The 18,487-nt window shown below is 40.0% G+C and overlaps 1 protein-coding gene across 1 annotated transcript in view; it reads left to right on the forward strand.

Annotated features, from left to right (window-relative positions):
- The first annotated feature begins 1,679 nt into the window (after window positions 1-1,679).
- The window catches only part of MTA3 (metastasis associated 1 family member 3), a 144,589-nt gene continuing 127,781 nt past the window's right edge, over window positions 1,680-18,487 (forward strand). Inside the window, exons 1-3 of the mRNA XM_068398164.1 lie at window positions 1,680-1,774; window positions 4,020-4,087; window positions 6,017-6,110. Coding sequence (XP_068254265.1) covers window positions 1,747-1,774; window positions 4,020-4,087; window positions 6,017-6,110 — 190 coding nt within the window. The 5' untranslated portion in view covers window positions 1,680-1,746. The remainder of the gene's footprint in view (window positions 1,775-4,019; window positions 4,088-6,016; window positions 6,111-18,487) is intronic.

Raw genomic sequence — 18,487 nt, forward strand, 5'->3', positions numbered from 1 at the left:
GAAGTGCAGACTTAAGCTGAGGAAAAGAGCTTGGAGGCATTTTGTTTAATTGATAATGACTGAGACAAGCGAACTATTTAAATTAACTGTTCTCTTGCCTTGGAAGTTTAACCTGTTTCATTTACCAAGCAGTGAGCCACAGGAGTAAAAATAACACCCCATTTACCTTCTAGCTATTTGTCTTTAGGTCTCTGCTAAGGTAGTGTTATTGTGCCTCTAGAAATAACCAGCCGGATAGAGCTGCTACTTCCCGAGGAGTTTCTGCAGACTTTCTTTTCAGCTCCCACAGATGTTCTTGTCAGGAGACAAAACAGAGGAAGACTTCAGATTTTTCCTTTCAATACATGAATGTGTTGCTGTTTATTAAAGAAGACTAAATCAGTGTATCATATGCTTACTTCACATATTTCAGGAATTTGGTACTCAGTTACCCATTTGACACAAAGCAGTCACTCAGGAAATTAAATGTGCCCTGAAAGTAGAAGAAATCTTAACCTAATAGTCCTAGATTCACTTAAAAGGGGAAAGGGAAGAGAGCATACGATCATTTAAAACACCAGGGAAGCTGGTCCTCCTCCTAATCAACACATTTCCCTGCAGTGCAGGATGAAGTGAAATGTTAGCTTGGTCATGCTCAAGCTACATGCGTAAAAGTCCAGGGCATGAAACAAACAATAAATCATCACCTTCCTTGCAAGAAAATGATAAAAAGCATTTCTCTCCCAAGGAAGCATTCCACAGCAGGATCAATTTGTAAAGTGTATGGATTGCTTGTGATGGAGTGAACTTTGTATATAAACATGGGGAAATGGCTTCGTGTTACATCAATATTGATGTTTTTGAAGCATCCCTCTCGTCAGACGATTTGTAAGCATCTTCTTCAACGCTTCCTGACTCCGAGACGAGCTGCTAGATTTATCTTTATTCTCTCGTAGATGCTTTCTGCTGCCTGTTGCTAGCAAGCTGCCTTCTCCCAGCGGCGGGCAGCTCAGGGGGTCACCGGTTGCTGGTGTCGCAGAAGCCGCCCGCTCTCCCCGGCTGCATCCCGCTGCGGAGGAGAACAAAGGAGCCGCCAAATCCATCACCAACAGGTGCTGCGCACACACACGTGTGAGAAACTTTCTCTGAGTTATTACTAGGAGTTTTCTAGGGGGGAGAGATCCCTCGGCTGCAGGGGTCAAAACGGCGCCGCGGGAGAGGCAACCACCAAATAAAACAGAGGGGGACGGAGAGAAGGTGGAAGAAGCGGTTACCCCATTCTTCCAGGCAGCGCAGGGTTCCTCAGTTTTGGGACAAAGCGGCGAGAGCCCGCAAAATGTGGCGGGCTTCGGGGCACGGCGGGCAGCCCTCGCTCTGAGGTAAGGCACCTCGCTCAGCGCCCGCGGGGCCGGGGGAGCCGCGCACCCCAACCGCCCCCGCCGCGAACGCCCGCCCGCGGCCCCAGCCCCTGCTCGGGCCGCCCCACCTGCGGTCGGCCCGCCGGCCCCAGCCTGCGACCCGCCCCGGGGCCGGTGCGCGGGGGGGAGGGAGGGAAGCGGTGGGGGCGGTGGTTTAACCCTTTCCCCACCGCGCGGCTCTGGAAACGGCCGCAGCGGCGGCCCCGTGAGGCGCGGCGCTGCGTCCTCTGCCCGGGCGGGGAGGGGTGGTGCAGGGTGGGGGCGAAGCGGGGCGGGGGGGGGACGCGGGAGCCGCTCCCTCCTTGCCCGGCCCGGCAGAGGCGGCGGGAGGAGGGCGCAGAGCGCAGACATGGCGGCCAACATGTACCGAGTGGGAGGTATGTGGGGACGCGGCAGCGCCCGGCTCGGCGCCGGGGGGCTCTGCGCCCGGCAGCGGAGACGGGCCTGGCCGGGGGGGGGGGGCCCAGCCGAGCCGCGGGCTGTGCGCCCCGCGCCGGGGTGAAGAAAGGCGGACCGGCCCCCTTTGCCTGCCGCGGCCAGCGCCGTGGCCCCGAGCGGGGCGGCCAGGCCCGGGTGGGCGGCGGGAGACGGCAGCCGGTCCCGGCAAAGGAGCCGCCGGGCCCTCCGCGGGGCGGAGGGGGAGGACGCAGGTTCCTCCCCCGGCAGCTGTATGCGCCGGGTGGGAGGCCGGCCCCTACCGCCGCCGAGGAGGAGAAGGGCAGCGCCGCCCTCCGCGGGGAAGGGGGGAGCGGCGCCGCCGGCTTCCTGCCCCCTCACCGCGGTGCGGGCCGGGCATGGCCTCCTTCGCGCCTCGTCTCTTTCCCCGGCGAGCGGTGAAGGGGCCGCCCGGCGGGCCCCCGGCTCCGCCACCCGCCGAGCCGGCGCACCGCAGCAGGCTGGCCCGCCCGCCAGGCGAGCGAGGGGCGGCCTGCCGGGGCCGTGCGCCCCCGGCCCGGGGGCCTGTCTCGGCCCAGCCCTGCCACCGCTGCGGCCTGGCGGGCTCCGGCGGCGCCCTCCCCGGGGGGCGCCCGGTGGCGCTTCCCTCCGTGCCGTTCCCCTGCGCCCGCGCCCTCCCTTTAACGGCGGGGTTTCTCTGCGCCTTCCTTCGTCTCCCGGGGATAAATAATAAATCCGGCTGTGTAACCGGGGGTTTCTGTTGGCTTTCCTGCTTACCGACGTGACCCCCGAGGAGCGCGCTGGTACACGACTGCTTGGCACTGGGCGAAGAGGGGCACTTAAGTAGTAAAAAACACGGCAAACGTTTATCTTCCCACCCCCAGCCTGTGGAAATAGACACCGATAACTTTCCGCTGCCCTCCCTTACGGCCTGAACGTGGCTGTGTTCCTAGCGCTGCGGCTCAGGTGCACTGCTCAGCTCAAGTTAGGTTTTTCAGTACTTGGTGCTCAAAAATGGCTTGTTTCCTCTTGCTCTCTCTTCAGCAGCCTGAGGTGAGAGAGAAGATGGAAGGAAATGAGGGGTGATAGTAGTTAGTTTGAATCTCTTTCTGTCTCTGTTTTGAGATATGCTGATAATATCCACAAATCGTCCATCTGCATGCTCCTTCGTTAGGGCATTTAGATTGTAATCCCATCAGCCTTTACTCATGAGAGTAATCCTTTTCTGAGCAGCGCTGTTGGAATCTGGGTAGGGTTTGCTTCTGAGGTCATCAGTTCTCATTTTTTTCGTTGTAATCTTAATAAGCAATTGTGAACAATATCCAGAGATCATATTCTTTCATTACAGTTAAATGAGCTACCTGAGGCTTTATTTCACTCTAATGTAGTGTCAAAGCATTGCAGAAGAGTATTACATGACCGTATGGTCCCCTCACCCAATTTTTGTAAAGTTTGCAAGGCGCATGGTGCAGAAGTCGGATGTCAAATGTAAAGTGTGGTTAGCATTTGATGGGTACTTTCTCAGTTGACGAAAACAAGTTTTGAGAAATTGAAGGAAATACGTTGCCCTGTCAGTTCTTTGTATGTTACATGGGAGCAGCTTTCAGGATATGAGTAAACTTCTACATACTCTATGAAAATATTTTTATATTAATGATGCTATAAGAGTTTTTGTCCTGGAAGAACCTCACTGTCACCTCGTGACTATTATTGCTTAATAGAGTTTGCATGTTACTGAACAGAGATGACAACAAAAGCAAGTGTTGTAAAATGCACATTACTCTCTTGGACAACTGTACTACCGCAGCACCTGATAATAAATGTGAGGTAGCGTATCTTACAGAAATATATATTTCCGTAATATAGAAAATCACTAAATCACTCGATTCTTAAATCTTCCCTAATTGATTGTGAGAAACTGCCGCTTTTATATCAAGATTTATGAAGTGTGTGGATTAGTGAATTACAATGCAAGCTCCAACACAAGGCATTTAACCTTATTTCTGCATGATTGTTAAAGCACATGTAAAGCACATGTGCAGTTACAACCAGAATTTGGGAACAAGTTATGTTAAATCTCAGTATTGAAATCAGTCTTAACATTCACTGAGAAATCCCAGCTTTTTAATAGCTTCTAGGCTTAGAAGAAAGCTTTTGCCCTAATAATGATATGTTTTTATGTATTATTTTTCAGTATTTCAATATCTTTCCTTTTTTTCATTGCAGATTATGTTTATTTTGAAAATTCTTCCAGCAATCCATATCTCATTAGGAGAATTGAGGAACTTAACAAGGTACACAAGTATCTAAGATTCTCGTTTAACCTTTGAAAACAGTCAGTGCACTTTTCAAAAACTGAGAATGATTTCCATCCCATAAGATTTCTATTGTGGTAGAATTGCGTGGGTGTGTGGGTTTTTATTTTGATGTTGTGTTTTGTTTGGTTTTTTTTTTTAATTTTTTGAGATTGGCGATGCATTTTGTGTATGTTTCAGTTACTGAAATCTTGCTATGTGATATCCTGTAATTCTGCCCTGTTACCTAAGGGAACACCCAGTTGATCATTCCTGAGCAGGAGTACTCTGCTGTAAAAATTTGCAAACAGATCCTATGAACGCTTGAGAAAATGAATGAACTTAATTCTCTGTATGGTGATGACACTGGGAATCCATCTGGAATGATAGCGATCATGTAATGTGTCTGCTTTTGGATGTATGTGTAAAGACTTAGTAGGTATCAGTGAGACTTTGCAGTGATCAAATAGCAGAATATGTGACTTCTGTGGCTGTTTATTGCTCTGCTTATTGACAATTGTGAATGAAAGATGGGCTTTTAAATAGAAATAGAGATGATATTCTCTGTCTCTATCCTGAGTGTATTTTTATAAAGAATGGAGGCTTTTCAGAGTGTCGTTTTGGGGAAAGCATGATTTTTTTTTTCGTTCTTGTACTACTAATAATGGTGTGCTTTTTTTTGTTTTGTTTTTTTAGCATGGCATATTTTTACTATTCCATCAAGAAGTATTAAAACTTACTGATTCATTATGTCAAGGTTAATGATCAAAATGCCTATCGTGATGTAAATAATGATAAAGATTGGGGTTTTTTTCTGTGGTTAGAAAGTAAATTAAAAAATTGGTGACCTGCAAACAGTTTTCTTCTTATTAATGGAACATAACACTACTCCATAGCAGACATCAACCACATTACCTGTTAGTGCTATCCAACACAACATCCACTGAACTTGTGCATGGCAAATCATTTTGGACTTTTATTGGAGAAGAATATTTTTTTATTTACAGTAATTGAAGTGATTCCAATCAAGTTCTGAATGTAATGTTTATTATCTTTAAACTGCATTGCTGTAATTTAATTTTGGTCCTGGATGGTTGAGCAGAGTCATGTATTGATTTTTTTTTTTTTTTTTTTTTTAAAAGACAGTTTTGAGGATATAGTCCAGATATCTTAATTGTGAATTATGTGCTTTCATGTGTTAAAGGCATTGAGCAAACACGGAGATGTTATGCAAATATGTAGTTAAATACTTCGGTTATCTTTTTACTGGAGAGACGATGCTTTCTTTTTTTGGTAAGCAAATTAAAATGTGATACTTCTCAGTGCTGCATCTTGAGTTTTAAATAAGTAACTCAAGGTAATGAACTAATTTTGTACTTTTCATAACAAGAAAGAGGGTACCGTTCTTCAAATATTAGTAGATTCTTTACATTATTAGGCTAAAGAGCATGATCCTTGTAATGAGTCATGAAAACAGCTGTGAACTAATAAATAGCTCTTTCATCTTACAAGCTGCAGAGAATTTTCAAATATACCATGTTACATTAAATATGATTCCGAAAAAAATGCCAGAGTACTTTGAAATATACATTTCTGTCTAAAGCTGGGTTGGAAAGAAATGTTCACAAGCTTCTAATACTTCTTAAGGTTTCTTATGTTAATATGATACTGTCATTGCATCTCTAAACAGCTGAATAATATATAAATTCTTAGGACTAAACAATTATAATCAATACTGTGATCTGATCTGAAATTGATACTGGCCTGTGTCTGGAACTTTTTACTTATTTGAGTAATTCTGTTGATTTCAGCCTGACTGATCATATAAGAGCTATTAATATGAGGGAAAACTGCAAGCAGGGAGCATTTAATTTGTATTACTCAGCTGAGGAAGGATACATTCTGACTTGATTTATCTTTCTTTTGTAGACTGCCAATGGAAACGTGGAAGCAAAAGTGGTGTGTTTTTACAGGCGAAGAGATATTTCCAACAGCCTTATAATGCTTGCAGATAAGCATGCTAGTAAGTAGATTGTATAGGACATTTTTCTTTCCATAACAGCCTGTTCAATTTCTGTAGCTACTTAAAATTGCATTTCTTTGGCATATGGAATATATATTTATATTAAGCATTAATTAATATCCAGTTAGATGCTTAGCATTATCTGATGCTGGCCTTGCTCCTAGTAGTTGCTTCCAGTACTTAAGCTGTATTAAAGTGATTGAAAGTCTCCATCTGGAAAAAAAAAAGAATATATTTTTTTCATCTGGAAGATACAGCTATACTTTTTTATGTCAAAAGTAAATCTTGGGTGTAAGTCAATTTAAGCTTAAGAGCGTCCGTGATTTGATTTGCCTTTTTTGAGTTAGACATAAATGCTTTCTTACTGTGAAGAATGAAATGTATCATTGGAGACTGAAAATCACTGGAGATTGTAAAAGACCTGTTATGTGCATTTATGCTAAATGTAGATATTAATCAGTAAAACAGCAGTAAGCATTATCTCATTGGTTTTTCAGAAAAGCAACAAGTGGTAATAGGGAAAAGTCTCATCATGAACTTCACTTTTTTTTTTGATAGCTGCCATTTGGTCTACAGCTGAAATACGATATTTTTCCATAACTTTATAATTAAAAACATAATTCTGAAGACAAAACAGAACCTGAAAAACTGAGATGTTTGAGAAAATAATTATTTGCAAAGTACTGCACTCATGTTTGTAAATAACTGAAGTGTTAAATATGCCAACATCCAGTAAATTTCTTGCCATATACTGTTAAATAGCATTTTGATTATAAATAATACTTGAGTTTTCAAAATGAATATGTGAATAAGTGATGTAGGGATTATAAATCTCTGTTCTCTAATTTATTAGAATGAATTCTCTTTGAAGACATTACCCAATGCCATATTTTGTGTGCAGATATATGATGGAGTAATTAGGCGCTTAAAAAAATACCTTACAATTTGTTTAACGTGAAATTCTGATAATTTTATTCATACGAGTACCATTAGTGAAGAGAAACAGCCAGCTTTTGGCATTTGTCTTATTCTTTCATTTGTCCTAGAGAAGTGGAGGTGATTTGAGTACGTAGTGGGAAGTACTAGCTTGGTTTTTAAAGAAGGAAGATACGTCATGCTTATGTTCTAATGGAATGATTTATTTAAATGGTTTTCTGATATGACTGGGTACGCTTTATAATTATTGGTCACCTATTCTATGGTAGTCTGCCGCCACAATCATTATAGTCTTTTGAGTTCTTCTATATGAAATGTATAGAAACAGAGAACTTTTAGTGAGCTTCACTAAGCTTTCCAGGACATTTTTTTTGTTTTTCTTTTCTAATGGAGGGTCTAATGGAGGGGTGAATCCATCAGGGAAGGATGAAAAGGATAACAATTTTACTGGAAATATGATTTTTTTTTTTTTTTTAATTTGATTTTTTAAAAACATGAATCTTGTAAATTTTTTTGGTTGGTTTATTTTTTAGAAAAGGGTGTGTTACTCCTGTGGGCATCATTCAATCTGGAAAAGTGAATAAGAGTTTTCTATTTCCTTTGTGAGTTTTAGATTGCCATTTTGTCAGCACTTTGATATAAAGGACTTGTTGACGGTCTGTTGCTCTTCCACTATAGCATACTAGGGGTTTGTTGGTGTCAGTAGAAGCACCATAGAATCTTCCAACATGTTTTCTCTATTGAGATTCTCTTGCTGTTTTCTAGCGAGAAAACAGAAATATAATTTCTAGCTGATTAAACAAGCATCTTTAGAATGCGTGTGTCTCACGGGTCGTAAGTCTTCTAACCCAGTGTTCTTATGGATTAGGTTTCTCTGTGGATGTTGTCTCTGTACATAATGTTTTCTTTCTGACCAATCTGTGGAATCTGTACAGCTAAGTTATCTTATGAGATACACGTTACAGTTACAGGGGACAGCACATAGTGAAGGATTGCTTTCCTGGATCTTCATACAGCTCATGCAGCAGTTGTAGTTAAATGTCAAATCAATTTAAATATTTTGATTCTGGAATATTGTTCTGTTTACAGAACTAAACAGTGTTCTGTTTAAAAATATGATGTATGTAAACACAATATTTGTATACTTAAAAATTGAATGTTTTATCACTTCTGCCTGGTTTGTTATAAAATAAATGCTAGAAGATTATGCGTTTCTTATGGAATGGAACTTCTAGTTCAGTCACTGGTTACTCCAGTGTACGTGTCTAGAGAAGTCTTTTAAATGTAAGATCTGTTTGATCTTTTCTAATGACATTTTATATTGCTAGCAATTGTATTTTTTGCTTTATGATAGAGAAAACTGTCCTGAGTAACGCACTTTTGAAGGTTTTGGTAGGTGGGGATTGGGTTTTTTGGGTGACACTTCAATTTCTGAAGGTTGCATTTTGTGATGTAGGTATGGTCCCATTTAACAAGAGAAGAAAAGAGCTTCATAAAAAAGTATTTTGTAACTTCATGGACAACTTTTTGATAACTTGAAAAAGTTTCAAAACAATTTTAAAGAACGTTTGGTAAAAATGAACTGAGGTAGATCTGTGACACCACTGGTAAAGAGTCAATATGCCGGTTTTTGACAGGTTGGTTTGTTTAAGTTGTCGTCACAAAAGTTGCAGGATATAAAAAGAAATTGGGAGGGAAAAATCAAATTTTCCTTAGACCATTCTAAAATACTCGGATACAGAGGAGCTCCTTTGATTTTAAAGCATCTGACACTAACCTGTGAGGAAACTGCATTTCCTCTGCTTTTTCTCTGCTGTTTCTGGTGGAAGTTAATTAATGAGCTTTTTTATTTGTCTACCAGCATCATGTATGATGTCAGTCTAGATCCGGGAATAGTTCTGTAAGCTGACTGTAGTGACTGAAATCCGGGGGTTTGGAATGTTTTATGGGCCCTTGAAGACTGTCCTGATTTCATTTGGGATTTTGTTTCAGTTTGTGGCCAGCCATGGTGATCAAGGCCCTTAGCAGTTAAATCCAGGGCAGCTGACCATGGCTGGCCCACAGGTGTATTCTGTATCATTAACATCAAGTTCACTATTAAAGAGAGGGTTTGCTGGGAAGAGGGGGAGCTCTTCCTGCTCTCCTTGCCTCTTCTCCCGCTTCCTGGTTTCCAGCGATTGTGATTCCTGGAGCAACTTGCTGGTGCTCTGTAGATGAGTATAGTTTTGTCTCTTTTGTGTTGTCATTTATATTGATTTCTTTATTTCATTAAATCTGTGTAACTTCAACCTACAAGTCTCCCTCCTTTTCCCAATTCCCTTCATCATTTGGGGAAGGGACATTGGGTGATCGAAAAACTGTTTACTTTTTAGCCCTGGGTGCAGTCTAAACAAGGACAAAGACATAACATTTTTCCCCTCTTTGATTTCTGTTCCTATAATATAAGAGTTTATGATAAGGCCAACTTGAAAGCCAAAATAAAGTACTGGCCAAGGTCAGGTTCTTGATCCTATGTAGCTTCCTGAACTGAGTAGGGGAGTTCAGCTGGAGTGTTAACGCCCACTCGCTCTTAGGTTGTAGCCATTACCATAGAGTTATTGCAAGGGGGCCATTTGTGCAGCAGAGTAAGGCTTACTTTATGGGGAAAAGAAGGAAAATAGATGAATAGAAGACTGCAGGCAGTACAAGAGCTATTGCAACAGACAACTGAAGTACGTAAGTAAATGAACTTGGAGAGATGGGAGAAAAACACTCAGCTCATTAAAATGGGTGAAGCAGACATAAAGGGGTGGCATAGAGGTGCTTCCTAACCAAATGGTGTGATTGAATGAGAAATTGCAAACTGTAGCTGCATCTATAAAATTTAGATGATCCTTTGCCTAAAGTGGAGTTGAAGTAAATATTTCAGGGCAAGGTTTTAATAACTGGGAAGGGGGGACTATAGTAGCTCTGTACCAACACTGGGTTTCGGTTACAGCGAAGGACTCCATTTCTGTATTTCCTTCTTTTGTAATGGATTTATGCACTATTATTTCTTGAAGCTGAGTAGGGTGGCCTGAGTGCCTGATGCCATTTTTTTTCAGTTCTTTACATTTTAAATTCTTTATCTGGTCATGTGCTATCATGCAATACTATGTCTGAAGTCATTCTCTTATTGCAACTCCTCAAACAGCTTTTGCCTAGTCAGCGACCTGGGGGAGGATGTAAAAAAAAATTCCTGTTGTTAGAGGCCTTTGTCTTCTGATTTATTAAGAGAGCTTGCTTTGACTTAGGTGTGCTAAGCTCCTGACTAAATGCCCAAAACTTTTCTTGGCCTATGATAAAGCTCAGGCACTATGTATTTTTTCTCATTAACAAAATTGATGCACTTGTCAATGAGACAGGAGTCATTTAAAAAAAAAAATCTGAGGCATATTGGTTTCAGTGACCGAGAGATCAAAGGCAGAACTGAGATTTTTCTAGATTACAGTAGCTGTAGTCAAAATCTCCTTTTTTTCAATCTCAGTTGCTCTTTGTAGAGATCACTTACTGGCTTTACTTCTCATAGTTGCACTTTTTTTTAGGACTTTTCTGAGCCTTCAGCTCTTGAATAGTCATGTTTCACGTCACATTGCTTTTCAAAACAGTGTTTCTGCTGCAGATTTTTTGTACACGCTGGATTTCTAGGAAGAAAGGAGGAGTCCTGCTAGTGATTCCTGTTGAACAGTTGGAGACTGTACTCCGTTTTGACCTTGGTATTCACTGATGTATTGTCATCAGAAACAAATCAAGTACTCTCTCTGTACTTTAGTTTCTTTATCTGTAAAGTAATGCTCTTATTAGAAGTTCTTACTAAGGTTGTTGAAAACTGTTTAATATACCAGTACATTTTTATAGCTCCCGTTAAAAAATCTCAAAGCGCCTTACAAATAAAATCTTAAGAACTTATTTTGTATATTAATATCAAGAATGTTCCAACAGTCCTGGAAATGGTTTGATCTTACACAGCAATTCTGCTGCTGTGGAGCTCTCTTTTATGTAAAGATGCTTTGTATTTGTGAATATAAATTTGTGAAAAATAACAATTATTTTGCATATTATCAGTCTACGTTAGCATCATAGTAGTTGCCAAACACTCCAGATGCATCCAAGAGAATGAAGCTGTTAATATTCCATCTGATTTTTGGGAAGCATTCTATTTCAGTAGAGCAACAGGTTAGCAGGTAGCATGGAAGACGGCAAGAAAATGAGCTTAACTTGAGAAATATTGTTTAATGTATTTAATAGTAATGCAGATTACTCATTAATATTCCCAAAGATATACAAAACTGAAATGTGAATTCCTTTCATAGAATCACAGAAAGGTTTGGGTTCGAAGGGACCTTAAAGATCATCTAGTTCCAACCCCCCTGCCACAGGCAGGGACACCTTTCCTCTAGACCAGGTTGCTCAAAGCCTCATCCAGCCTGGCCTTGAACACTGCCAGGGAGGGGGCATCCACAGCTTCTCTGGGCAACCTGTTCAGTGTCTCACCACCTTCACAGTCAAAAATTTCTTCCTAATATCTAATTGAAATCTACCCTCTTTCAGTGTAAAACCGCTACTCCTCATCCTATCACTATGTGCCCTTGTAAAAAGCCCCTCTCCAGCTTTCCTGTAGGCCTCCTTCAGGTACTGGAAGGCTGCTATAAGGTCTCCCTGGAGCCTTCTCTTCTCCAGGCTGAACAGGCCCACCTCTCTCAGCCTGTCTTCACTGGAGAGGTGCTCCAGCCCTCTGATCATCTTCGTGGCCCTCATCTGGACTTGCTCCAACAGGTCCATGTCCATCTTGTGTTGGGGGCCCCTCATGTGTCATCAGGTTTTTTAATATATGGTTGCTCTTGCATAGTGGTGTTCGTAACTCAAGTCCAGCAAAAACACATGAGAGTGTTTCCTGCCCTTTTTGACAGTTGAAGAAATAAAACTTGGGAAGTTTCATTTTTTAGTATTTTTCTCAAGTGTAGATAGAAGTAAAACAGGAATAGGGCAATTCAGATATTCAGTCTATAAGAAAAAAATTATGTGTGTGTGGAGACCCTGAGGGTTCAATAAAGAACTCCAGAGTAAAATGCCTAAAATACTCTGTGTTGTTCAGTGTTCTTTTCTCTTAGTTACATATTTGATTCAGTATAATTCAGAATATTTTTAATGTAGTATTACTGGGTTATTTTTGTCCAATCAGATGATAACACACCCAAAAACTTGGTGATTGTTTCTTTTGTTGTGGTTCTTTTTCATCATAGTAGTTCTTACACATCAAACTAAAAAGCTGTTATTCAGAAAGGATACGATGTTTCTTTAATCACAGTCCCTTTTCTGAAAAATCACTTTACAATGAGAGACTTCTCCTGTTACTTAATTCAAATCATATGTCTTAACATAAAAAGTATCTTTTGACTGGAGATTTTATTTGAAAACTTAAATTGGCTTTTTTTTTTGGTCCCATTAGTTCCCTTGAACACCTGTTGTACCCACAGCCTATGTTTAGTTAGAAGCACCTTTTGTCAAACGAATGTGAGAGACAAACCCATTTTCTCCACCTTCCTAATTTTAAATGTTGAAATAATTAATACTGGTTTTCTTTTTAACATGGTGAATGCTTATATTGTTGTATGCTGTGTACAACTTCCAGGGAATGAATTAAGACAGTTTATTTGCTTTACTGGTAGCGCTAGTAGAGATTGAGATCCATCCTGCAGGAAAGGATGCTCAGAGGCATAGAGAGTTCTTAGTTACTCTTTTGAGGGAATTGAAGTTTAAAGAGCTGCCTGTTTAGCAGGTGGTTCTTTGTATGAAAAGATCATCAGTGTATGGCATTGGTCTTGATACAAATAAAACAGAAACAAAACCTTCTGGGTCTTATTTATGGTCATGTGTGCGCAAAAAAAAAAAAAGCAGTCTTTAGAGCTCAAGAGTTCAATTGATTTGCGTCTCTTACAGTAGTGTGTAAGTGACTCTTCCATGGAGTTTAGTGGCTTTTGGAAGGTTTTCTCTTAGGTTACAGTTTGTTTTTTGATTGTACTTGTGAGAAATGCTTGCTGTTGAGAAAACAGATCTGTTGATATTACCCTGTGATGAAGGATACCGTTTTTCTGGATGTTAGACAAGAGGGAAAGGAGCTAAGGAGTGGAAAGGCAGAGTTGGGAATCAAAGATAGGAGAATCTCTTGGAGCATTTATAAGGAAGAAGGCGGCTTGACTGCTAGATATGCCTGAGGAGTGGGTGAGCAGACTTGTGTAACTGGTTCGGTGAGATACCACCTTCTTAATCTCAAGGCTTCTGTAAATATAAACTAGTGTTTGTTTGCAACTTAGTGTCCCTGGCTCTGTCGTCAGTGTCCACCCACCCAGCCAGCTGCACCCCCGCCAGCCCAGTGAGTATCCAAGAATTAGGAGAAAATTATTTTTGATCTCACATATTTTCCCTCTTTGAGGAAAAGATGAGTCTTTCAGAAGTCCGTGTCTCTGAGCAAGCCATCAGAACACACTTGGGTTTGCTTTGAAGATGGGTGGTGAACAGAGACAAAACTAAATATAGTAAGCCGGGAAAGTTTAGGAGAAGGAGTTCCAGTGGGTTCTCTTGCTCGAGACTGGAATTTTACATGTTATATGTATTTACAGTCAACTAAGAGACATGTAAACTAAGCACTAGCAAATTAAAGTATGTTATGTTGCTTCTGGGGATCCTGAAGTCTGTGATGTGCGTGAGACACTCCCTAGGAGGACCATTTAAGAATGATACAGATAACAGATTCTTTAATCAGTGGCAGAGTAGCTTTTATGCTAAGGTATTTTTATATTAGCATAACTATCACTTTCACTGAAAATGAGCTTGAGGAATAGGTTTGGTTTTTTTTGGTGAGGAAGACATGACTTTTTTTATCTCCTGAAACAAGGGAACATGATGTTTTCCTTCATTTACCTAAGAGAATGCCTTCAGTTGTAATTTATTTGGAGAGGGGGAAAAAATTCAGAACTTACTGAAATAGAGCAAGCTTTGTCCAAAATTACATCCTTGTCACCAAGGAGAAACTTGTCTCAAGCCTCCCAATTATCCTTTTCAAGGATGCTTTGGGTAGTCTCATAAATTATGCGTTTTGTTCATTTGATTTTTGTGCAAGAACTGCATACTTGTGAATTTTTTTTTTTTCCTCAGCAGTAAAAGCAATAAAGAATCAGTAATGAGGAGCTTTTTGCCTCTGACCATATCTGAGTCTTCTTTTTGTGAATGACATTTTAGAATTAGTAGTTAACTTTACTGTATATTGTCTCATTAACCAGTTTACTGTCAGCTCTAAGTATCTTCTAGAGTTACTAACTGCCGTGGCCGTTCAGACTCTTCCTTTGGTGCAGAATGTCTTGTTAGATTGTGAATGTTAATGATCTTGTCTTAATGGAGTGAATGGATTGCCAACTAAGTTCATAATATTAGGAGTTCTTAGCTGTGATGGAAAATTTGCATAAATACATCTTTTTACGTGAGTATATGTGGTCTGTGTTTGGGTATGTAGGATTTTGCACACATAAAAATATTGTCCAGTCTATGCAGTTAGTTTGTGTAACTGCATCTGAATCTTTGCATGAACTAGCAAACTAGCTAGCAACTGCTAGCTTCGTCTTTTGACCTGTTAAGAATAAATTTATAATTTTGGGAAGCTGTACCTGGATTTTTTCTTTAAATTCAAAACTCTTATTTTCTGAACACTTAATTTAAAAGGCTTGAACACATTGCTGCCAATCTCTGTGAATGTAAAAACAAACTAAACCCAAAATCTGGATTGACTCCATGAGTTGGCTGTAAAGAGTGGAAAGCTGCGAAGTATCAGTTCATATTTATGCTTAAAACTGTTTAATAGATATCTGAAATTCAGCTTTTATTTTTATTACTTAATTACTGAAATTATTTACTTTGTATGTTTCCTCAGTAGGGAGGGACTCAGTGGGGTACAAAAGGTGGCACTTTTTTGAGCTCTACTCAAAAAATAAATTCTTCACGTTTGAGTTTTTGGAAGGAGACAGCATTCAGAAAACTGCCAAAGCATTGTGCGTTCTCTGTTTCCCTGTGTTCCTTAGGATTCATTTGCCCGTGGTCAAGTTTAAGTACATGCATACTTCTTGTTCTGGGTTTCTTTTGATTTGTGGAAAACACATAACTGTCATCTCTCAGCTGCTAACTTGTCTCCTTAATGTTTGTTAATTGTTCAGCCCAATGATCCTACAGTGTTTTCTTCGTGACCTCCAAAATACTAGTAACATCTAAATTGATACTATTGATCAAAATTTTTTGTCTCATGAAGATAAATACGATGTTCCGCACCTCCTAGATTTCCATAATCTCAGGTGGTTCTATGTTGGGTTTGTTTTTTGGCTTGTAATTTTAAGTGACTCTAAACACTTTCTCCCCAGTGCACCCACACTGTTCCAAAGCACCTGAGGCATAAATTTTAGACTACAAAAACATTGCTGGGTTATCTCTATCTGTAAAGCTCCAATTAGATATGCGTTTTACATCTTCACGGAGCTCTCTGATAGTCTAATTGAATCAGTAGTTTATATCATTTGCAAATCTGAATGATGTAAACTCACTATTAATATAGAAAGACTTTTTTTCCCATCATGCAGAGGCAGTTAAATGCACGAATCGGGGATCAGGCCTGATGGTTTAAAGGCTTACCAGCAGTAATTCTTGAATATCTATATCATGCAGTAGAATGAAGTCTGCAATAGTTGTCCTTGGTAATACTCGTGCTTGCCTGTAACTTCACACATGGTGACAGAGATGGGGCTTATTAGGTTGGGCAGAGCACTGTGTGAGGATGAATGTAGTGCTTCCTACCCATGCTGATTCATGCAGTGCTGAGTATATATATGGCGTGAGGTATTATGGAGAAGGTAGAAGCAGCAGATAAGATTAATATGTAAAGTACTTCTGTGGTTTGTCTGTAAACTCTGTTAAATGTAGCCTGCACAAATAACATTTAAGGTAACTTTGAGCCCATATCCTTTTGAGTTTGACATGCCCCAAACCACGTGGAGTATCAAGAGTGTGGGTGGCTGGAACAGTCATGCTATTTGGAGATGTGATTTGTCTGTTTGGTCAATACTTTGTTTTTCCTCTCGAGTACTGTTTGTAACTCTGTCTGAACGCGGGAAGATTTGTATTGTGAACCTGCTTTGATTCTGATTTTGATGTGCTACACAAGTGCTTCTGCAAGGATCCTTGCAGAGAGATGTTTTGTACTAACATAGAATACATCGCTTCCATGAGCAAAACTTGGTAAGAAGTGCGTTATTTTTTTTTTTTTTTTCCAGTAAAAGCCTGTTCGACATTATCAAATTACTAAAAGACTTTGAGGAGCTAAGTAGTTCATTTTGACTGTCACCCACCGTCTGAATCTAAAACTTGTTTGCAGGTTTATCACAGTACATAAGATGTTTTCTCTGTGCAGATTGCGTAGTTGCTGGGCTATGCATAGAGCACTATGTGTGCATACATCCAGAGGTTATGTGTGTTTTCTACTTGTACAACAGGTTAAGCATCTATCAAAAACCAGCACAACTGCATTAGCAGTCTTCCCATTTTTGATATGCCCAGTGATAGACTTAAATTTTCATTTGTCTGTTCTTTTTTCTGTGAAGGATTGTGACAGTGATATGCAACGCCGAAGAGAGTCATGTTTCCGTTTCTTCTGTTAAAAGTGCAGCCTTGTTTTGGCTGAAACCAGTGCAGAAGTTGTTGGCAGGGTCAGTGACCTGTAACCTCATCCTACAGGGTGCTGTGGCCCTTTGCTGTGTGACAGTTCCTTTAGGCCAGATATTTTGAATGATTCTGCTGTGAGGAGTGAAATCCTGCTGCTGCTATTCTCAGTAGGGCCTCAAGGGGCCAAGGACTCAGTTGCCAAGTATCATACAAGAAAAAGGGCTTTGATACATGGACAGCTTTTATGTTTATATTTGCATTCAAAGGGTGGCTAGCTTTATAGAGTTTCGTAATGCTCTTCCTTTTTTTTGTTTTTAATTTTTTTTCTTAATAGGAGGGAAAAAAGCTAGGATCAGAATACCAAATGTTTAACATGTACACAGTGAATAAATGATGATTTTTGATATTTTACTTGATACTGTAACAGACACGGTGTTTGAATGTGTTGTCTACAAAACAAAGTACTGAGAGTAAACGAAAAACATCATTGATTTACTTGACCTTTATTTCCATTTATTTTTTTTTAAAAAAAGAGAAAAATGGCATATGTGCTGAAGATTTGACTAGTTAATACAATGTGATTGTTTATTCTTATGCTGTTTTGTTTGTTTGTTTTTCCCACTGGCATCAGAATTAATAAATTAAAATATTTTAATAATTTTAAGTGATACATATATTCATATCTCTTTATACTTTTCTCGGTTCATATGTATAGTTCCTGTTAATCAGGATCTTAAGATCTCTGTGCATGCATCAAGGAAATCATCTACCCTGGAAGATAAATCTCTACCATAGCTGAAGATGGAAAAAAATGATCTTTTTTAAGTCTTACACAGACCATAAGAGTGAATGAACTTCTCTTCTTGCTTGTCTCGTCAAGTCTGTAAACAGAAAAGCTTTCTTACCATGCTGGCATTGAGCAGACGTTATCTCGGATAACATTCTTCTCATTTTGAAATCCTGTGTAGAGCTTTAATGTGTCTTGGTTAAGCTCATTCAAGAACAGGGTATACAAATCCTTTTCTTTCTTTTTTTTTTTCCTAATTCTTTCCTTCCTGAAAAAAATCAGACAAAATTCAGCCCTTCTGGAAGGAGATACTGTAGAAGATAAATAATTTGTGTTTTATAAGCAGAATCATATGCCATTCTGAGTAGGGGTAGGAAAAAGGCACAGATTGTACAAGCACTTACATCTCTGCCAACAAATTTTGAGAAGCTGTTTACCTGCTATTGAGCATGAGAATTGTATGTTAGAAAGCAGTTTATGTCTCTGAAGCTCTGTGGTTATCAGTGTCACACAGTGAAAGAAAATGCCAGCGTAGATCTTAAATGTGGACTCTGGGTTCTTACAGAAAACTTAAGATATTTTTGGTGTCCTTGTTTTTTTACATGATACGTTTATTTTAAATACTTACACTGCATTTTGTTAAGGAGAGGCAACTATACAACTTGTTAACTAACTAGATCAGGCATGCCTGTTGCCTATTCTAAAGGAAAGACCATCTTGTTTTAACAAGATGATATGAGCAGGAGATCTGTATGGAAATAGTGGAAATCCAAGTGATGGGAAAAGTTGTTAATAGCATCAGTCTCATCAAAATGGAAGATACAGGTCTCCCTTTTCTCAAAATCAAGTCTAATAATTATTCATGCAAGTTACATTGTTGCACATAGCCTTTGTATTTCTTGAGCCAGGTGGTAGATTTAAAAAATGATTTCTTGGG

Source organism: Nyctibius grandis, chromosome 1, assembly GCF_013368605.1.
Source record: "Nyctibius grandis isolate bNycGra1 chromosome 1, bNycGra1.pri, whole genome shotgun sequence".
Lineage (NCBI taxonomy): Eukaryota > Metazoa > Chordata > Aves > Nyctibiiformes > Nyctibiidae > Nyctibius > Nyctibius grandis.